General features: G+C 53.9%; 3 protein-coding genes across 4 annotated transcripts; 1 reads left to right on the forward strand and 2 right to left on the reverse strand.

The window, feature by feature from the left end:
• Positions 1–2029: 2029 nt before the first annotated feature.
• On the reverse strand, positions 2030–5901 carry RPUSD1 (RNA pseudouridine synthase domain containing 1). Of its 2 annotated transcripts, none has more exons than XM_080942570.1 (6): positions 5781–5901; positions 5221–5409; positions 4966–5089; positions 4683–4785; positions 4456–4557; positions 2030–3064 (listed from the first exon to the last, which is right to left on the reverse strand). In XM_080942570.1, exons 2-6 carry the CDS (start codon positions 5400–5402, stop codon positions 2655–2657), a joined length of 921 nt encoding a protein of 306 aa, XP_080798696.1. In that variant the 5' UTR covers positions 5403–5409; positions 5781–5901; the 3' UTR covers positions 2030–2654. The 2 variants fall into 2 exon arrangements, with proteins under 2 accessions (XP_080798696.1, XP_080798697.1); XM_080942571.1 differs by having other exon boundaries at positions 5221–5431; positions 5781–5859.
• Positions 5902–6293: 392 nt separating this feature from the next.
• Positions 6294–14238, forward strand: CHTF18 (chromosome transmission fidelity factor 18; the record flags this gene model as incomplete). Its single annotated transcript, XM_080942192.1, has 22 exons — positions 6294–6384; positions 6523–6702; positions 6795–6939; positions 7083–7251; positions 7654–7746; positions 7833–7885; positions 7993–8131; positions 8781–8990; positions 9354–9451; positions 9677–9800; positions 9892–10040; positions 10140–10233; positions 10505–10603; positions 10672–10802; positions 11208–11355; positions 12168–12392; positions 12476–12625; positions 12719–12849; positions 13382–13526; positions 13611–13733; positions 13962–14019; positions 14102–14238. The coding sequence occupies 22 exons, from the start codon at positions 6294–6296 to the stop codon at positions 14236–14238; spliced, it is 2892 nt and encodes a 963-aa protein (XP_080798318.1).
• Positions 14239–14354: 116 nt separating this feature from the next.
• On the reverse strand, positions 14355–14685 carry GNG13 (G protein subunit gamma 13; the record flags this gene model as incomplete). Its single annotated transcript, XM_080942251.1, has 2 exons — positions 14355–14460; positions 14588–14685. The coding sequence occupies 2 exons, from the start codon at positions 14683–14685 to the stop codon at positions 14355–14357; spliced, it is 204 nt and encodes a 67-aa protein (XP_080798377.1).
• Between the last annotated feature and the right edge of the window lie 6502 nt (positions 14686–21187).

The following is a 21187-nucleotide window of genomic DNA, read 5'->3' on the forward strand; positions in this document are numbered from 1 at the left end:
TGCTCCAACAGGGCCACGCCCACCATGGGGGATTTGCTTCTCTTTATATTTGCATGTGTTTATGTGTGAGTGCATGTATGTATGTGCATGTGAGTACATGTTTGTGTGTATATGAGCGCATGCACACATTTGTGTATATGTATGTGAGTGCATATGTGTTTATGTATATGATTGCATGCATGTATGTCCAGAAGACAGTCCTGTCAAGTGTTAGGGTTTGCCTTGTCTTCCATCTTGTTTGAGATAGTCTTACAGTTCAGGGTTGTGCACACCAGGCTAACTGGCCCATAAGCTTCTGAGGAGTCTCCCGTCTTTACCTCCCATGTCATGGTAGAAGCTTGGGATTGTGAGCTAGCATGTCTGGCTTTATGTGGGTTCTGGGGATCAAAACGCAGGTCTTCACACTTATACTGCAAGTCACATCACCCACTGAGTCATCTTTTGAGCCCCTCCAAAAACTGCTGTATAAAACAGCATCTTGGGCTCGCTTCGGCAGCACACACACACTAAAATTGGAATGATACAGAGATTAGCATGTCCCCTGCACAGGGACGACACGCAAATTCGTGAAGCGTCCCATATTTTTAAGAAAAAAAACCCAAAAACCAAATCAACAACAAAAAACCCAGGATCTCTTCCAGCAGGCTGGCTTCCAACTTGTTATATAGCTAAGGATGACATTGAACTTGGGATCTTCTTGCTTCCCATCCTTGAGTGCTGGGATCACAGCTGTGCACCACCACATAAAGGATTGTTTGTTGGTTGGTTTGCTTGAATGTACTGCTGCGGTTGGAACCCAGGGTTTCATGAATGCTAAGCTGAGCTAAATCTCCAGCCTTGCTTCCTTTTCGAAATGAGATAATTTGCCATTGGTGGATGAAAAAGGCTGCTTCTCAGAAGCGATGGCTCTTTGCTGTATGAAATCAGTCACTGCCCCTGGTATCTGGCATGAACCTGTTGGTGCTTAACTTCCTGAGGGAAGTGTTGATAGATCACTGCCTGAGGTCTGGCAGGGATGGACCCCTGAGAACCACAAAGGTGTGAGCTTGGCCCAGCTGAACTCCCTACAGATTACAGGCTGTGGAGCATGTGCCTTAGAGTCCAGTGGCAGATGTGCTGGTAACAGAACTCAGCAGTGCCCCTGTGTGGGGATAACAGGAATGACAGCTGCGGAAGGGAAGAAGGAGCTTTGGAAGTTGGCTGCCAGGGAAGTGAGCACCCAGTGTCCGGGTCTGCAAAACATCCCTCCAGATTACCACTATGACTAGGCCTGTGCTAAGTGAGGGACGTCATGAGATAGAGCAAACAGGAAAAGGCCTGTACCTGCCTATGGAAAGAAAAAAACAATGCTCCTGAGTGGACAGTGGGGGCTCAGTGGGGGTTAGCATGGCCTCCCAATATACTCCAAGCTCTCCTTTTGCAGATTGGGAAACCGAGGCACAGGAAACAGAAGCAGAGCCTCATAGCCCTGATCTCCATGAAATCTCTACCAAGGACTAGTGGGCAGTGGCTTCTGGTCCGGTCCATCATGGGAGCTGTAGTCAAACCCAAGTGTAGGGGCAGTTGAGGAGACATATCGCAGTAAGGAGGGACTGAGCAGTAGCTGGGTAACTTCATAGGAAATGTTGGCTTTGTGATGTCCTTCCCATGAACCCTGGGATTCTGGGCACTTGGCTATAGGCCAACATGAACAGTGGCTCTCCTAGAGACTCTGGTTGAAAGCTGCTATAATGTTAATTGTGAGGGGCCTTCTGGGGACTGGGTATATGACCCATCTTCTGGTCCCTACTAAGAATTCTCAAGCCCAAGGCAAGTTTCTCATTGCCTATAGGACGAGGAAAGGCAGCAGCTATGACCTTAAGGTCTACAGTGGGTCCTGCTAAGCAGTCATGGGCTAGAGGTCTGCCAGGTCCAGCAAGGAAGGGTCAAGGGCGCCCCACATCAGATACACTCGTGGTCACTCTCAAGATTGATCACTGAACATTTATTCTTGAACCTAGACCCTAGCTGCAGCCAGGGTGCTGTGGCCGTGTTGTGGTGATCAGGCGAGGCCAAGAAGGCTCCCAGGAGAGGACTCAAAGGCTGATGTTGATACTCTATGGCTATGTGGAAGCCAGGCAAATGGGGACACGGTCAACGCTCCAACTAGGAGCCCACGGAGCAGAAGCAGCATCCATGGCAGGTTTAGAGAGATGAACATGCATGGGGGACGTACGCCTCTGTAGATGCCCCAACACACTCCCATGCATTGGGGCTCAGCACTAGATGCAGGCAGAGGAGGTGAGGCCCTGGCAGAGTTCAGGAAAGGTAAAGGCACATGACAGTGGCAGGCAGCAAGAGACAGGTTGGGGGCTGCAGGTGACCCAAGTCCAGGTAGGCTAATGCCAGGATGGCCCTTCCCAGGCACTGTGGGAAGGATCCTTATGCCTGGCTTTGCCCTTCCTGGCTAGGGGCTTGGGCAAGCCTGGGGTGAAGCAAAGGATGCAGAAAGCTGTTCCAGAAGGAAAAGCCTTAGCTTCCCCTGGAGGAATACTGAGAGGAAGACTTACCTACTGGACATCTCTCTCCTACAGCCTGAGTACCCTGCCCTCTAGCAATCATGGCTGCCTAGCTGCTGAATCTAGCAGCTCTCAACCCCCAAAGCCCAGAGGCCCTTAGTTGTCCGGCTCTAGTGTCCACTCTGATAGCCACTGCAGGCACGATGCTCTCTGTGCCTCCGTCTCAGGAGGGGGCCGACCTGGCCTGGGCTGTGGGGTGGAGGGGTTGCAAGGCCTTGGCCCTCCACCCATAGGGTCGGGGTCAGGGTCAGTCCGTAGGGACTGGATGAGCTGTTCAAGGGGTTGAACACAGGTACTGGGACTCCAGCAGGCATCAAGGGCAGGCAAGAAGGGGTCGGGCGTACAGGCTTCCACACATTCAGCCTGTGTGGGGATGCGCAGGTAGAAGGCATGCAGCATCATGCGGAAAGGTTGGTCCTCCTGGTCCTCAGCCTGTCCATAAGTCAGGTCACCCACGATAGGGTGACCAAGGGCACTGCAGTGTACACGGAGCTGGTGTGTCCGCCCTGTGGAATCAGGGAGGAGAGGTCAGGCTGGGATGAACCATTCTTTGTCACACCCCTTGCTCTTACAGCATCCAGCACGTTTTCTTGGCTGGTTTTAGAGTCTCCCGGCAGCCCCTTGGCTTTCTGTTGTATGTTGCAGTGCTAAAGAATGAACCCAGGGTCTTCTACATGCTAGCAAGCATGTTACAGGCAATGGTACCCCAACTATCTTAAAAGTTTTTAAAGTACATTTTAATTGTGTGTGTGTGTTTGTGTGTGTGTGTGTGTGGTGTTCCTGCATGTGCTTTGCATGATGCTGCCTTGTCTAAGTAAGTCAGAAGACATTTATTTATTTTTGGAGACAGGGTTTTATGTGCAGCCTTGGCTGTCCTGGAACTCACTCTGTAGACCCGATGGGCCTCGAACTTACAGAGATCTGCCTGCCTCTGCCTCCAAAGTGCTGGGATTAAAGGCGTGTGCCACCATTTCACCACCCAGAAGACACCTTCTAAAGTCTCTTCACTTCTTCCACCATGTTGGGCTGGGACTCCAACTTAGGTTGTCAGGCTTGGCGGAAGACACCTTCACCTCACTGGCTCCTTTCCTTTTTCTTTCTGGAGACAGAGTCTCAAGTAGCCAATGATGGACATGAATTTATGATCTTCCTGCCTCTATCTCTTAGAGTGCTAAAAATATGTGTCTATGCTACCACACTTGTTTTCCCAGTCTTCTTCTTCAAAGAAAGAATCCTTTGCTAGGCAGTCATGATGCACACCTTTAATTCCTCTGAGGAGGCAGAAGCAGGCAGAGCTCCCAGAGTTCAAGGCTAGCCGGGTCTACAGAGTAAGTTCCAAGGCAGCCAAGGCTTCACAGAGAAAACCAGTTTTGAACAACCACAAAGGCCTGGAGAGATGGCTCAGTGGTTAAGAGCACTGAATGCTCTTCCAGAGGTCCTGAGTTCAAATCCCAGCAACAACATGGTGGCTCACAACCATCTGTAATGAGATCAGATGCCCTCTCCTGATGTCTGAACACAGATACAGTGTACTCATATAAATACATAGGAAAGAAGAAAGGAAAGAGAGAGAAAAAAAAGAAAAAAGAAAGTTCCTGAGTAACTGCTTTGTAAATCTGTGGCAGGCCCTTGGTATGGGACTTATTCTATTCCTTGCTACAAATCAGACACTGGGACTCAGGACATGAGAAGGTCTGAGGTGGGTTGTGAGGGCACAGTCAGGGAGACACTTAATCTAGCTAGAGAGATCAGTTTGACTGCTAGGAAACATACACCCACTAGCAAAGATCTTGCTCTTGGCTCTGCCCGCACAGCTGCTATAGACCCAGGCAGGCCACAGTAATAACCCATACCTCAAGGACCTTTCCTATATGAGGGACCCCTGCCCTGGACATACCTGTAAGTGGCTTCAGCAGCACTTTGGTTACAGGGTCACCAGCATATAGCCCATGTTCCAGGACCAGCAGCTCTGTGAGACTTGGCTTAGGATTCTCACAACCTAGTTGAAAAGGCAAAGTGTAAGTTAGGGTCAACTGGGCCATCCCTAGAGCCTGAGCCAACTCCAATCTACATGTCTGGCTGTTCCCATCCATGCCCATGGCCCCCCAAACCAACCACTATTACCATGAGTGCTCTCGATGCACATGGTGTGGGTCCGCCCCTCTGCGCTGTTCCTGCCAATGGCATAGTTGATTGTCACTTGGCTTTCCTGGACATGGCCTCGGACCTGTTGAGCAAGGAAATCACATATAGCTCACAGGGCCACACGGCCACCTCTGAGAAGGATGTGGCTGAGTTCTAGGTGGGCACATAGGCCTGGAATGGAGCTTGGGTTAGAGGGACCTGCTGGAGTAGGTTATGAGCCTTGGGTCTCTACATAGCATCCCAGGAACTGGCCAGGACTTACCAGTGCCAGGTAAGCTTTGGTAACTCGCCGTTCCTTGAAGCACTTATAAGCGCTGCCCGCAGCCGCTTTATTCAGGGCCACGCACAGTGCCCCACTGGTGGAGAAGTCCAGCTGGTGGCAGAACCTGGGAAGGGGCAGAGGAACAGCAGTAGCTGGACCCTGTTGTGTTCTGGTTAGCACCTTTGTGGCGGAGTCCAGTGTCCCAGCATCCTTTGGAAGGATGCTGCAGTGGGGATCTCTGTGTTGGCTGTGTACCTGAACCCATAGCAGGTGTCAGGGTCAGCCAGCTCTGGGAAGTGGTGTCGGAGCTGCTTCTGGAGGGTCAGGGTCTCCCGCCAGGTCTTGCTATCAATGCGCAGGTCCCAGTGCTTGTTCACCACCAGGAAGTCGCTGCTCTGGTACACGATGGACAGATTTTCCATGCTGCCAGGCTCCATGGCGGGGCTGCACGTAGGTGGGAGTGAGCCTGGGGCGGAAGGGTGCCTGACCTGGATCTCAAGAACTGTGCACACTTACTGGGGCAACAAGGGGCCAGGCCAGGGGTGTCAGCTCTGGAATGGGAGTCTGGCCAAGGTCAGGATTCTGACTTGCCATGGATTTAGGGTGAGGGAGCTCTCCCTGACCCGACGTGAAATAAACAGCCTGGTTGTCCAGCTCACGCCCACACATTTCACGCTAGGTTTTGGACCTTCTCTGAGTAGGAAAGAGGACAGGGGTAGCTCTGCCCTGATTGGCCCGGACCACCCAGGACTGCAGGCGCTCCCTAACTTGCCTCCCACCAGCCTGTGACCACAGGCAGACCCTTTAGGACTTACCTGCAACCGGGCCAAGGGACCAGGACTTCTCAGCCTAGCATACAACCTTGCTTCTCTATACTAGGAACCAGGTCTTGGCCTGGCTGGCGCGCAGCTCCGCCTTCACCCTCCCCATTCTACCTGGCTAATGGATGGTTGTACTGGCCAATGGTATTCCAGGCCTGGAACTCCGCCCACTGGAAGATAGTGAGGATCCTTTCTAATGATCTGCGCACGCACCTTCTTAGTCCCACCCATTTCCCCGCCTCCGGCACGAATGGATTACTGTATAGGCCAATAGAAACCGTTCTTGAGCCTCCACTTTAGCCATTGAACTATTACTCCTTTCCTCCGGCTCTCTGCGTTAAAGACCCGCCCTTCCCCGCTGGCCAATGGCAGGGGCCTCTGGGAACGCCGGCTGTTGATTGGCGGTACTGGAGGCTCGCGGGGAGGGGTGGCGCGCGGTAGACGCGGCGCGGGAAGTTGTGAAGGACACTTAGTTGTGGGAGCTGTGGTCTGGTTGCACTGGGGACCATGGACGACTACGAGGAAGATCTGTACGGTGTGGAGGATGACTTCCAAAACCAGTTCGCGGCCGAGCTTGAAGTGCTGGCGGAGCTGGAAGGTGGGAGCGGGTCCTGGGGTCGCGGCCAGGTTGTGGCTGCATCCTGCTGCAGCGCGGAGAGCTGCGTGGATGAGGTAGGCAGCAGCTGGGAGTTCGCTTCTTGATGTGTCTGGCTGCTGTCAATCTCTGCCTCAGCAGGAACACGGGACCTGGAGCCTTCTGGGACCCTCCAGACTCCGGCGAACCATCCCCCGCTGACCTTCGAAGAGGCCATCGCTGGTGGGGACACTGTCCCACGTCCCTCACCTGCTGGGGCTCTAGGAAATGACAGCTGCAATACCAGAAAGAATGTTCGTAGGAACCAGCCCGCACTCTCCAGTATGTCCAATTGGGGACTGGGCACTTAAGGTCGGGGAAGACTGAGGATCGGTTTTCTGTTCTTCCTCCTCTTCCTGCCTCTGTCTCTGCAGGCCCCATGGTCAAACGGCCCAGGTTGGACGTGGTGAAGAGGCTGAATTTCACGCCAGATGAGGAACTCTTGTATCCAGATTCCCCTCCTGGGGACATCACCCCCCCACCGAGTCCAGAGGTCTTCCCTGAGATGTGGGATGCTGGGTGTGTTGTTTAAGGGCATGTGCTTCTTTCTGCCTTGGAACCTGGATGAGGCTCTGGAAGTGGAGGCCTATGGGAGGGCAGGAGAAGTGAGTGTGGGTCCAGGCACCCCACTGAGAGTGACTGGAGATGCTTGTCCCTCCTAGGCCCTCAAATGCTAGCACTGACAATGGGCTGGTGCAGGCATTGCCAAGTCCCCGCAATCCTGTCCTGAGGCGGCCCCCTGTCTTAGAGGATTACATCAATGTGACATCCACATGTGGAGAGCGGGCCTTTTTGGTGCTTCGGGCTGACCTCACAGGCACTGGGGTGCAGGTGTGTGAACCAGAGCATGGGGTTTGTTATGACACTGGTTCTTTGATGCTTCCAGTGGGCTCTCACTAGGTTCTCAGACCAGTCTCACCTCTCTGAATTGCTAGAAACAGGCACACCTAGGTGTGGAAACAGCAGTGCTACTTTTGGGGGTATGTGGTCTTAGAGTGCCACCTTGCACCCCATATATTAGCTTTCTGTTTCTCTTTCCCTCTTCCACCACCCTAAAGCTGACCTCCCTTGGACCTGTTCCACCTGAGGGAAGCATCCATCCCCTCTCTGCTTAGATGGGTTTCATCTCTCTCCCTCTGTCAGCCTTTATTTGGGGGGGGGGGGGAAGAAGGGCACTGAGGATGCTCCCATGACCTGGGAGGGTTACAGAGACGACAAATATGTCTTGCCCAGAACCCTATTCTGGATGTCCAATGGCGAGGCCGTGGCCAGCTGGACCTGCTCGGTGTCCCCTTCACCTCCCTGAAGGAACAAGTTGACAGAAAGGTGGGTTTGGGAAGTGGGGAGGTTTGTGTGTTGAATCAGGCACTGGCTGGACTTGTCCTGACCCCAGTCTATCCTGTTCGTAATAGAGACAGCAACAACTGCTCGAGGAGGCCCAACAGCTTTCAGACACTCTACATAGGTGATTTGCACACTTACCACCCCAGGAACCCCTGTTGGTTTGGGCATATATGGTGGGCATGGTCACTGTGGTCTCTCTGTAGTGAATCAGGATTTGATTCTCTTTAGCCTCAGGTCCGAGGGGGAGGAGGCTGCGCTTGAGGTGCCCCCTGAAGTGGAGTCAGCCCCTGGCCAGGACACTACTCAGCACTGCCTCTGGGTGGATGAGTTTGCACCCCAGCACTACACGGACCTGCTCAGCGATGATGTGAGCTCCTGTTTGCTCTCGGCTGTGACTGGCTTGCCTTAACAGCAAGAGGAAAGGCCAGGGTCTAGTTGATGTTTGTGTTGGTGGGCCATTGGGTGATAAGGATGATGTGGGGACTCTGAGTGCTCAATGGGGAAACTGAGTCAGCACAAAACTGGCTTACTGCTAGTTGTCTGCAACCTGTTGTGGGTTTTGTTAGAGGTCTGGATGCCCTAGCCCAGTGGTTCTCAACCTTTCTAATGCTGTGATCCTTTGTGTATCTAATCCTTTGATACGGTTTCTCATGTTGTGATGACCCCAACCGTAAAATTATTTTTATTACTTCTTCGTAGCTGTAATTTTGCTACTGTTGTGAATCATAATGTAAATATCTATTTTCCAATGGTCTTAGGTGACTCCTATGAAAGGGTCATTTGACTCCCAAGGGGGTTGTGGCCCACAAGTTAAGAAACATTATCCTAGCCTGTCCTCTTGTTCACCTTTAGCAGTTGGTGCTGGGTTGTCCTGGGGTGAACATAGGCTCTCAGAGGCTGGAGGCCTCAGTGAAATTGTTGATAACCAGGGCCTGGGCCTTCTGAGCCTCAGTGTCCCTGTCTGTGTTGAAAATGTGGGCTTGGCAGGGCCCTTCCCTTAGGCTTTGCTTTTACAGTTTACCAACCGTTGCCTCCTCAAGTGGCTGAAGCTATGGGACCTTGTGGTGTTTGGCCATGAGAGGCCTGCCCGGAAGCCCAGACCTGGTGTGGAGCCCACCTGGGTTGGGAAGGAAGCCACAGCCCCTGGCAAATGGAAAAGCCATGAGCAGGTATTGGAGGAGATGCTAGAAGCCGAGCTGGACCCGAGCCGGAGGCCTCGGCAGAAGGTAAATCCCACCCAGGCCTGTATGAACATAACTGAGCTTAGGGCTTTGCCCTCTGGGTAGTGCTATTTTGGGAGTAGTCTTTTGGGAGGGGGGGCATCTATGAGGCATCTTTAACTCAATGACATCAGGTTTGGCATCAAGTGCTAGTGTTGTGAATTGGAAGTTAAATCCATTCTCCTAAGGATCTAGATAAAGTCAACACTCCTTGAAGGCTCTGCACCTCACCAACGGGCTCTGAATATTCTGGGTGTTCTCCTTTGATGGCTGAAGAAGGGGAACAGTGATCAGCTTTGTTTCTAGACCCTGGCTACTGGCCAGGAGGCTAAGGGCTCATCGGCTGTCTGTCCTCCACATTGACTGTAGGTGGCACTGCTGTGTGGTCCTCCAGGACTAGGCAAGACCACGCTGGCACATGTGGTCGCAAGGCATGCGGGGTATTGCGTGGTAGAGATGAATGCAAGGTAAGTGGTGGAGACCCTTGTGTGGGGGATTCTGTGAGGTTGAGCCTGTGGTGCAGGTCTCGAACCCTGGCTCGTGGGTGGGGCTAGGGTCTTGGATGTGTAGGCTAGAATGACGTGTTTCTCATGTCTCACTGGAGTTGGTGGTAGCTACATCCTGTAGGCACCTTATAGCATCCTGCTGGGATGCTGGCTGCTACCTAGTAACTCTTGGCTTTGCTCTTCCAGTGATGACCGTAGCCCTGAGGCCTTCCGTACCCGCATTGAAGCAGCTACGCAAATGGAGTCGGTGCTGGGTGCGGGTGGGAGGCCCAACTGCCTGGTTATTGATGAGATCGACGGAGCCCCCACGGTGATCTGCTGTAGCCTAGGTGGGTGGGTGGGCAGGCAGACTGGCTGCACTGGGGCTTTGGCTCACTGACCTCTTCTGTGTCTCCCTGAAGGCAGCTATCAATGTTCTCTTGAGCATCTTGAATCGCAAGGGCCCGCAGGAGGCTGAACAAGGAGGCACAGCTGTGGCCGCAGGGGGGCGGCGACGCAGGGCTGAGGGGGGCCTCCTAATGAGGCCTATCATCTGCATCTGCAATGATCAGTGAGTGCCCTGGTGTGACAGGGCCTTCCTAGGCAGAGGGGCCAGCTGGCCTAGCCCTGGCCTGTCCCTCGTGTGGACACTGCGGGTCCTGTCCTGCAGGTTCACACCTTCTCTGAGGCAGCTGAAGCAGCAGGCTCTTCTGCTCCACGTCCCACCAACTCTGCCCTCCAGGCTGGTGCAGCGGCTCCAGGAGGTCAGCAGGGAGGGGGACAGGCTTCCAGTGGGAGATGCAGCCTCTGTCCCCACCTCCCTTCCATGTTCCTTCCCTCTGAGCACCCTGGTTCTGTCTCGTCTTTAGCTGTCGGGTTGTACCGTCATGGGAACTGCACTGCACTCTCTGGCTCCCCCAGCACAGGGCTGTTTATCTGTATCCGGGGAGCCAGGTCGTGGCTCTGAGGATATGCTAGACAGGGCACGGGTCCTCTCAGCAGAGGCAAACACCCTAGAGCTTATCCTGCCTCTAGATCTCCTTGCAGCATGGCATGCGGTCTGACCCAGGTGCACTGGCCGCCCTCTGTGAGAAGACCGACAATGACATCCGTGCCTGCATCAACACACTGCAGGTGAGCACACAGCTTGGGTGAGGCACGGTGGGGTGAGAATGGCTACTGCTCACTCCGCCTTTTTCCAGTTTCTGTATGGGAGGGGCCGGCGGGAGCTGAGCGTGAAGGATGTGCAGACTACCCGTGTTGGCCTGAAGGACCAGCGCAAGGGCCTGTTCTCTGTGTGGCAAGAGGTCTTCCAGTTGCCCAGGGCTCAAAGGTACGTAGTCAAGGTGGTATGCCTTGGTCTGGATTTCTCTGCTGCCTAGAGCCCTTATACACTACCTGATGTTGCCACGGCTCCAGGACAGCTATTTGGCCTCACTGTGTCCTCTGGGTAGGGACCTGACTTGGATTGGAGGACCCAGTTACTACTTCAGTGGGAGTTGGCTAGAGCCTCTTAAATCTGTGGCCTAGAGGGTGACCCTCCCTGACTTTACCTTAGTCAGTTCAGAGAGAGACTTTTGCTCCTAGATAGCTCTGCTAAGGGATTCTTGTACCTTCTGAGTGATATAAGACAGGCCAGCCAGGACTTCCCTCTGAGCATGCAGAATGTGGCAAGGATGGCTGCCAGCACCTTTGCTTTCACTGGGTGTGGCCCGGCCTCAGCACCCTCTACTTGCAGGCGACTTATGGGCCAGGACCTGATGCTCCCAACCCAAGCTCTCCTGCTCAATGACAGTGACAAGGGCTCTCTGACCCTGGCCTCCCAGCGCTTCTACCACATCCTGCGTGTGACCACCTCTGCAGGGGAGCATGAGAAGGTTGTCCAGGTACCTGTGCCCACCTCAGCTCTCGTGACGCTGGTATTAAATGAGCAGATAGTGAACGGAAGATGTCCTGGGTGAGATCCAAAGTGAAGGGTGTAGGTGGACGGGTGTCAGGCATCTGAGGGGAATGGTAGCATTAAGAACAGGCCACAAGGAAGGAAGAGACCCTCAGGCCCAGGAAGAGAACTAGAGGGCTAATGTTGGAGGTGACAGAAGACAGGGAGCTTAGGCATCTAAGGATGAGTTTTGGCCTGGGAACTGGGAACCATCTGGAGATCTCTGTGAGGTACATGCTGAAGCCTGGGCTTAGAGAGACTAGATACTAGCTGGAGGTTGCCCATGGTGTGGAGAGCAGGTAGAGAGGTATGCGCTTGATCTAGAGACAACCCCCCCCCCCCCCACTCTCCAGAGGGCCTGGCTTAAGCTGCTTCCAGCTCTAAGCAGCTTTGGATTAGTAGTTGGGAATCCACTGACAATCTGGAAATGTGCAGTTTAGAGGGGCTGTGCGGTATGGCTGGTGGGAACTGGACTCACACAGGCAAGCTGGGGCAGCTATGCCCTGAATTTTGTGGATATAGCTTTCTGCCGCTTCTAGAAGGGTGGGAGACGGAACTATGTGCTACCCCACTTGTCTCAGGGTCTTCCTTACACTATTAGTTCCCACCCCGGTATTGGCAGCTGATCCCAAGGTATAGACTAGCAGGAGCTAGTGCAGGGGTCCTGAGGCTGATGATCATGCTGTGGGGGAGAGGAGGGGGTCAGAGTCAGAGCCTACCTACTTCTGCAGGGATTCATGGCCTGCTCACTCCTCTTAGGGCCTGTTTGACAACTTTTTACGCCTTCGGCTACGGGACTCCAGCCTAGGCACTGTGTGCTGTGCCCTCGACTGGCTGGCCTTTGATGACCTGCTGGAGCAGGCTGCCCACCATGGCCAGAGCTTTCAGTTGCTGCGCTACCTGCCCTTCCTGCCTGCGGCCTTCCACGTGCTCTTTGCCTCCAGCCACGTGCCACGCATCACTTTCCCCAGCAGCCAGCAAGAGGTGTGTCATCTGCTGAATTTGTGCTTAGGGTCTGGGCCCCAGGGGTTTCTGCTCACCTGGCCCCAGCTCACTTTCTGTCCTAGGCCCAGACCCGGATGAGCCAGACAAGGAACCACATACAGACACTGGTGTCAGGTATGACACCAGCCACCCGTAGCCGGGCCACACCACAGGCCCTTGTTCTAGATACTCTCTGCCTGCTCCTGGATGTCCTCGCACCTAAGCTGCGCCCTGTGAGTGTCAAACAGGGAGGAAAGGATGGCGTTTGTGGCCAAGGTGGCTCCAGGCATTGCTCAGTTGTCCCACCTGTGCCCACTTGACCCTAGGTGAGCACACAGCTGTACAGTGTCCGTGAGAAGGAGCAGCTGTCCAGCCTTGTGGGTACCATGCTTGCTTATAGTCTTACCTACCAGCAGGAGCGCACGCCTGATGGGCAGTACATCTACAGGCTGGAGCCGTGAGTGCCCCTGTGCCTGGGGCAGGGGGAACCCCTGGGGACATGCAATGAGTATGCCAAAGCCACTGTGGTCTTGGCGAGGTGTCCAAGGGGTTGTGGGTTGCGGTTTAGGTCTGGCACAGATGTGGCTGGCACTGGGCCTCATACCAGGTCAGACACAGTTTTGATTCCGAGTTTCAGGGTAGGGTTCATACACCCTCTGTCCATCCCAGGGTAGATAACCTGTATGTCTGCAGTTCCCTGGGGCTTTAGAGGGCCCGAGGTAGAGCAGCAGCAACCCTGGTATCCTATGGTTTAGTGAGAGTCCGGGTGTCCCTGCCCGTTCTTGCTCCCTCCCTACAGGTTCCTTGTCTTCTCCACTTATAGCTGGGGGGGGGGGGGGGCGTCTCCAGCCGCCATGGGTTAGGATGTAGCAGTGTCAGGACCTCATCCTGCATCCAAGGTCTTGAACTTGGTGTAAGGGTTGACGCAACAGGCAGACCCTGCCTCCGTTGACTGGCACCCTGGTATCTTGCCTCACCCACCTGGGCAGGAACATGGAGGAGGTCTGCCGCTTCCCTGAACTACCTGCCCGCAAGCCCCTGACTTACCAGGCTAAGCAGCTTATTGCCCGGGAGATTGAAATGGAGAAGATGCGGAGGGCAGAGGCTTTGGCCTGGACTGGAGGCGGCCCCCAGGTAAGCTTGCCCCTGGTGTGGAGACAGCGTACAAGAGCAGTGGTTTGGCCTTGACCAGCTGGTTCTCACTGTGCTTCCCTTCAGGCGGACCAGGGTCCCTCAGGTCTGCGGACGGATAGTGGGGAAAAGGAGACAGGGCAGCCTGCCCCACGGAACCATGAGCAGCGGCTAGAACACATCATGAAGAGAGCAGCCGTGCAGGAGAAGGTGTGTGTGTGGGGGGGGCTAGGACTGGAGAAAAATGATGAACGGACGGAGGGTGGGGCTTGCTCCAAGTCCCAAAGAGCCACCTGTTGCTCCCAGAAAGCGGGCAGTGGTTAGGAGACGTACTCCTAGTCACTGGCCTTGCTCAGAGGCCTGGAGTTTCTCACATGGGAAAGGCCTAAGGGTGCCTGCTTGTGCATCTGCAATCTGATGGCCCTCTTTTTCTGCTAGCCTGAGAGGGACTTCTTTGGACGTGTGGTCATCAGGAAGGTGGCAGTCCCAAGCAGAGGTGTGTACGAGTCACAAAAGGAAGGGAGGGGATGGAGACATGGACTGGGGTCTGCTGAGGTACAACCTTTTGATCCCTGCAGAGGTCGAGGCCCCCCAGAAGGACGAGGATGAATGGCGCATGGGTGTGGCAGTGGGCAGGAGTGAAGTGTGGTTCCGGTTCAACGAGGGTGTCTCCAATGCTGTTCGGCGCAGCCTGTACATCAGGGACCTGCTGTAGCCCCACTGCCCTAGGACATCAGATTCCCTGTGACTCCCACAGGGAATGTACCAAAGCAGAAACACCTGGAGAAGTCTATTTATAAAGTCACACCTTACAGAGATCGTGGGTTGGGCTCATAGGATGGTACACTTGGCTTTCTCTACCCAAGGGTTGTTCTTCATCAGGTCCGGGTTCAGGAAGGGGTCCTTGGGGATCCCATCCTCGATCCACTTGAGAAGCCTGTGAGTGGGGAGTTTCAGTGAATGTTGGCCATCCCCATGGCACCTGCCCATTGGGGTGTGAGGTCCTGGTTCCCACAAGGGCCAGTGACTGGGCAGGTAAATGACACACATCACGGGGCACTCACTCGGGGATGGTCTTGGACGACATCTCCCTCTTGAAGGCCAGTTGGTACTTGAGGCTCTCCACCTCCTTCTTCATCTGGGGCACATCCCACTCCTCCATGGCGTCGGGGGCGTCGGAGGTAGCCAGCCTGAGGCTGGTGGGTGGGAGAAGCAAAAGAGCTGGGCCTCAGCCCCCCACCCCTATCCCTGCCCCCACCTCCACCCCTACCTCCACCCCCTACGCTCAGCCCCAAGACAGAGGGAGATCCCAGAACCTGCTGCCCACTGGACAATACCACCCATTGGTCCTTCCTGAGGTCTGCAGTGATGAGGTTGGCAAAGGGCCTGGACAGTGCCACAGGGACCCACTAACAAGGCCCCTGGGCCTTCTCTACCCAGTGGGGCTGATTAGCTGAGAGCAAACTTTCCGTTCTTGACTGAGCAAATGAGCCCGAGAAGGCCCAGCCCTGGATTTGGAGGACAGACTCATCCCTGCCTGGGGAGACTAAAAAATGGACTCCCGAGCATCTAGAGCAACCCCCATCCTCCTTCAATACCCACTGGGTGGGATGAGGGCCCTGAGATGCTGCCTGGCCCTTCTGGATGCCTGTTTTGCATGGGTAAAGAGGCCAAGTTAGTCGTGGGGCTGGGAGGATTTGGCTGCAATTTGCATGTAGGGTGGGGTGTGTGCAGAAGGTCTGGGGACACAGGCCTCTCCAAGCCCAGGACTTGGAAGATTGGTAGCCTCCTGAGGCCAGTGTTTTCCAGACCCAGTCACCAGTCACCGACCTGACTGGGAAGAACTGTCAGTTTGGACACAACAGCGGGCCTCCTTTTAAACCCTCCCTATCTAGATGTACCCCAAAAGACCAGGTCTCTGGTTCTCCCTCCAATCACAGCTTCCACGACCTTGAGAGGGGTCTGGCACCGAGTACTGGACACTTCCGGGCAAAGCCTCTATCCCGGGATACTGCAGCTGAGCTGGCCTTGGGGAGGAGTCTAGGACCTATCGATGGTACAGCCTTTAGAGTGGCCCATCCTAAAGAGGTCCTCGCAAGGCTCACAAGGAACCGGTGAAAGGTTGGGTGGGTTAGTATTCCTGGGTGTGTGCGGCCGCCTGCAGAGTACCTTTCCCACAGTACCTTACACAGTGCCCCACCCTGCCAGGTTCTCCCGCTCCCCACACGCCGAAAAGCACGTGGGCGGAGGATCAGCTGCGGGTCCTCCACAAATGGGAGCACCTGGGCTGGGGGCATGGCCCACCACTGGCCCTACCTGCGCTGCTGCCGCCGCCGGAGCCCGGCCGCCGGTGCACCCCGAGACGCCCCCGGCCAGGCGCACGGCGGCGCACACGGGCACTGCGGGCGGCGCGCACGGCGCAGGACAGACGCGCCCCCGTCGCGCAGCGATGGCTCCTGCGCCGCTGGACCCGATCTGTCGGCCGCCCCGCCCCTGAGGCCCGGAGGCAGTTACCCTGGTCCCAGGAGTTAGAATTAGCCTAGGGGGCCCTACCTGGTCAAGCCCTAGAGCCCTGGAGTCTGTTTCCCCCTCAGTGTGAGGGTTCTGTTCATTGGACTTACTTTTGAAGGAGACAGCAAAAGCAGAAGAGATGACAAGGGCCGAGGGATCTGTGGAGTGAGGCTGGGCTGTCCGAGTCCGGGGAGCCCAGGCAGCCGCCCCGCCCACTCTTGCCACCTGGGGCTTTGGTACCGCCTTCACAGGGTTGGGCTGACCCCAAGAGCTCCCAGGGCTGCTCTTATAGCCTCTGCAGGTCTCCCCTGGGGTGGGACATACAGCTAGTCCCGTCTCTCCTGGGTCAGCTCGGACTGCTGGCAGCCCAGCTCGACAATCTTATGATATTTACTGGGACCAGAGCTCTAAAGGGCAAAATATGCCCCCACCTAATGAGGTTTTCTGGTTAGGGCCCTCCTATGCTGCCAGCCAGCTGGGAAGGAGGGGGTGGGGACAGAACACTTTCCCACTGTGGTCTCTGCAGCTGATCAGGTGCAGGCGACCTTCAATGTTGTCCACTTATGGTAGGCTAGGAAACATCCCGCAGAATTCTTCTCTTGGAAGGGGTTCAGACCTTCCCCCCACAGCACTCCTACTTTCTGGTTCCCTCCCCATTCCCAGGCATTGACTTCAAAATACCTAACATTTAATCTGTTCAAAGTGACCCTCCACACCTGAGACCCCCATGCCATGTCCACCCATGGGTTCTGCAAAACAACGCTTTGGGGGAAGGGTCAGTAGACCAGAATCTTAGCTGATTTCGGATGGCCTTTGGGACCCCTGTAGGGGAAGAGTAGTTCCTCAGCCACAGGATTTTGGGCCAGCTCCCTATTTCTCAGAAACTCTGTAATGGGGCAGTGGGCTAACCCCGCCTCCAACTTCCCAGAGCAGCTCCTCTTTCTAGATTGCTTCCCGGTGTCACTGTCAGAGGTACAACTCAAACTCTTGGGGGAACTATGCTCTGGGGACCTTCAAATGACGAAGGCTGCAGGCTGCAACCCAGACTGGGGACCTCAGGCAGCAACAGCAGTCCCTGGGGGAGGGGCAGACCAGGTTGGAGCTCTGTAAAGGCAAGACTTTCCTGAGAGGGAGGGCCAGGACCTTGCTAAGTATTCTGGGTCCTCTGGGCTGGAGGTGTGTTGAACAGCTATCCTGCCCTTACTTAGACAACAGAATAGGTCAGTTAGAGAAACTGAAACAGTTCAGAGCCCACCCTGCCCAGGAGATGGCCTGGAACCCTGCAGGTATGATCAAAGGACAGACAAGGTCCCTGTCCCCTGGACTCTCAGGATCATCAGTCACACAGCAGGCTTCCCTGGTGTTGATCAGTGAAATGGGGTCATCATGTTTCCCTGGCCCCTGATGTGCAGCAACATGTGGCTAGATCAGGAGGCATCTCTGGAACTGGGGCATGCTAGGGAGCAGAGGGATTACTTATGGTGGATTTGGGGGTTGGGGGAGCTTAAGGTTAATGGTGCCAGGCCTCAGGGCAGATGTTGCTCCTCCTGGTAGGGTGGAAGACTGGCATATCTCCTGGGACCTGTGCTCACCCTCCCTTCCCGTGCCTTTTGTGTGCCCTGAACTGAATTCACACCCTAACACTTAGGCTACCATGGGTGTCTCTGAGGCAGGAGAAAAGCTGGGAGAGCCACCAGAGCACAGTGACAATAGGAAGGGAGGGGGACCAGCCACTCTAGAGGCTGAAGGACTAGGTGACCCCAAGAAGGCCCCAGGGTGCCTACATTCACTGGCATGAGGTAGTGCTTCTGACTGCTTCAATGGGACAATCTGAACCCTCAGGTGGGTTCCAGGGCTTGGGAGAGTTCCTGTTGCTGAGACAGTAGATAGTGGGGCCAGCCTGCTTCAGTGTCCCCCAACCCAGCCCCAAGGCTGTGGACTCAGGCTTTGTGTAATTTATTAGAGAAGTCAGTTAGAGGAAGATCAAGACGAGGAAGTGAGTCCTAGAGCAACAACAGATCCTAGAGGTAGTAAGGTCTTGAATCCCTATGGAGAGTCCCCCACACTCCACAATGGAGGCTGGTAGGGAGTTTCAGGGTGCACCAGTGGCTGGGCTATGTCAGTGGTAGGGCCAGTAGTGGGCCACACCCCCAGCCCAGGTAGTCCCATCTGTGCAGGACCCACAATAGGGATCTACATCTGTTAGTCAGGTGTGGTAGGCCCTTTAATCTAAGCACTTGGGACACAGGGGAGCTCTGTGAATTTTAGGCTAGCCTAGTTTACATAGTGAGTTCCGGGTCAGCCAAAGTTATAGTGAGACCCTGTCCCAGAAATATCAAGAATCCATCATAAAAACAAACAAAAACCCTCCAAAGACACCATTTGTTCTGAACCTGTGAGTCCCTGTCTGGGCTGAAACAAGGACCCCATGACTCCTTAGTTCCTACCCTTCTACCCAAGCTGGATTTAAAACTTCCTAAATGTCTATCCCAGTCTTCTCAAGCAGGAAACAGTGTGGAGGGGTCTTGATGCTAGAGCACAGTGGTAACAGGATACAAAAGGTTTGTAAGATGTTAGGTGTTGTAGTGGCATATACTTTTACTGCCAGCACTTGGAAGGCAAGAGGATCTCTCTGAGTTTGAGGGCATCCTGGTCTAGACAGTGAGTTCCAGGTCACCCAGGGCTTTATAGTAAGATTCTCTACCTCAAAGGGAAATGTATCCTGTCCCCAGTTTGATGGAAGGAGGACTTTTAGGAAAGAATACGGTATCCTGCTGATCAACAAGTATGAGCTGTCATCCCCTGGGCTCCTTTATGAAATTAGGGCATTAACTGGGCCGTTGGGTAAGCACACACAGGGTTCTTTCTACTGGCCTAGAAATGGCCTCCTCCTGCTAGAGAGCTCCTAAGAGGAAAAGAGACCTTGTCCTAGCTCAGCCATATCTGGAACCCACTCTGATGACTCTGGGGTAGCCCAGGGTAGGCTGACTGCTTTATTCTTAAGTCTCCAGGAGTGGTGACAGCGGTGGTGGATAAACTGGACATGAAACATTTCAGAAGTTCCATGCAGAGGACAGACAACCCTTAATCCCAAATCGCCGATTCATAAATAAAAGGACAAAGATCAAGGCTGTGCCCAAGCCAAGGAAAAAGAATGCAAGTTGGCCATTCTCTGCTTATGGGTAGTTGAGTCTGAACACTGTGAGATTCTGTGGAACCCTTTGTCTGGGGGACAGAAGCTGAGCCGGGCTGGACCTTTCAGCCTTGGGGGAGGGGCTGTTGGACAGGATGACAACAACATGTTATCTTTATTCTTATTCCCGTAGGCCACAGAAGCCAATTGGGATTGGGAAAAATGCCGTTTCTCTTAAATAGGTTTCAACAGACATTTTAAAAATAGTGTCTTAGAAAGCCTGGAAGTGGTTTTCAAAAATAATCCAGACAACTAACTACAAGAAGTAATGCCATGTTGGGGAGATGGCTCAGTGATTAAAACTCTTACTTTGTAAGTGTGAGGATGTGAGTGTGGATCCCCAGCGCCCACATAAATGGCAGTGGGTGTAGTAGCTGTTCAGTAGTTTCAGTACTTTTAAGGTATAGAGAGAGTGAGGTTTGAATAAGAATGGCCCTCATAGACTTAAATATTTGCATGCTTAGTCTGCAGCTGATGAACTGTTTGGAAAGGATTCAGAGGTGTGGCCTTGTTGGAGGAGGTGTGGCCTTGTTGGAGGAGGTGTGGCCTTGTTGGAGGAGGTGTGGCCTTGTTGGAGGAGGTGTGGCCTTGTTGGAGGAGGTATGTGAGCTCTGAAGTTTCAAAAGCCTATTTCAGGCCTTCTCTCCTCTCTCTGCCTGCTGTCTGTGGATCATGATGTTAAAGCTTTCATCTATTGCCCCACCACCAGGCTTGTCTGCTTCCTGCGATGGTGATCATGGACTAACCCTCTGAAACTGTAAGTAAACCTCTGGTTAAATGCTTTCTCTTATAAGAATTGTCTCAGTTCTGGTGTCTCTTTACAGCTATGGAACAGTGACTGAGACACAGAGGATCTCTGGAGCAAGCTGGCTAGCCAGACTAATTACTGGTGAACGCTGAGTTCAACTGAGAGACCCTACCTCAGTGAACTTTTAAAGAGCAATTGAGGAAGATTTCTAATGTCACCCTCAGGTCTGCGCACAAATATCCATACACATAGATGTGTACATATATACACACCTCCTCCAACACATGCACACACACACACATGGATATACACCACATGTACAGACAAGAGAAAAGGGGGGTAGTGTTGTTCCAAAGAAGACCCATCTAGATAGTTCTTGCCCAATTTCACCTCTGGAGACAGCTGACCATAGCTTAGGGACACAGACTCTGTGCCCCTGTCTTAGGAAGCATACCTCCTAACTAGGTTGACGGAAATCCTGGGTACCAGGTAATTATGGTGAACTGAGGATCATGCTTCAGAGAAAGGCCTCCTGAAGACATGGGCGTCTCTTTGCTAACAACTCTGCAAGATGGGCATGGAGGTGCTGTGTGCAGTCTGGCACTTGGGAGGCTGAGGCAGGATTGTCTGAAGTTCAGGGTTAGCATAAGCCACACTTGAGAGAGAGAGAGAGAGAGAGAGAGAGAGAGAGAGAGAGAGAGAGAGAGAGAGATATGATCCTGCCTAATGTGGGGGTAGGAGTAGATATTGGGACAAAACCCACACTTAGTGGTAGCACCCTTTGGATCCATCTGACACTGTGGTTCCTGTCCAAGGACTGGGGTCATTATCATCCCTGGAAAAGCAGCAACCACCACTCCATATGCTTGCTCTCTGTAGGTAGCAGCAGGTTCTGTTAGGGCACTGATCCCCGAACCTCAGCACCAAGGGGAATGGTAGACAAGAACAGCAACTCAGATATGCTTCCAAAACAGGTAGTGTTGCTCAGCTGAAGGTGGTACAGTTCCAGGAGTTTCCGGGAGGATGTTTCTGTGTTTTGCACCTTCCCTGACAGGGTGAAGTCTGTGGGCATGAGCTCTCCCTAAAGGTAAGGATAGTTAGTGTCTAGTGGATGTTGTGTGGTCTGGGCAGCATATGGTATACACAATGTGAGGCCATCTGTGGAGTGGGAATGGTCCTCCTGGCAGCCTGTGTTGAGGGTGGATAGACGAG

This window comes from Micromys minutus (genome assembly GCF_963924665.1).
Source record: "Micromys minutus genome assembly, chromosome: 31".
Taxonomy (NCBI): Eukaryota; Metazoa; Chordata; class Mammalia; order Rodentia; family Muridae; genus Micromys; species Micromys minutus.

Bases quoted from the DNA above. Each gene is read 5' to 3' on its own strand.
- RPUSD1 (XM_080942570.1), bottom strand. From the start codon at position 5,402: ATGGAGCCTGGCAGCATGGAAAATCTGTCCATCGTGTACCAGAGCAGC. The intron at 5,090-5,220 runs GTACACAGCCAA...GCCCCTTCCCAG, and splicing joins GACACCTGCTATGGGTTCAG to GTTCTGCCACCAGCTGGACT. The intron at 4,558-4,682 runs GTAATAGTGGTT...CTTTTCAACTAG, and splicing joins GTGCATCGAGAGCACTCATG to GTTGTGAGAATCCTAAGCCA.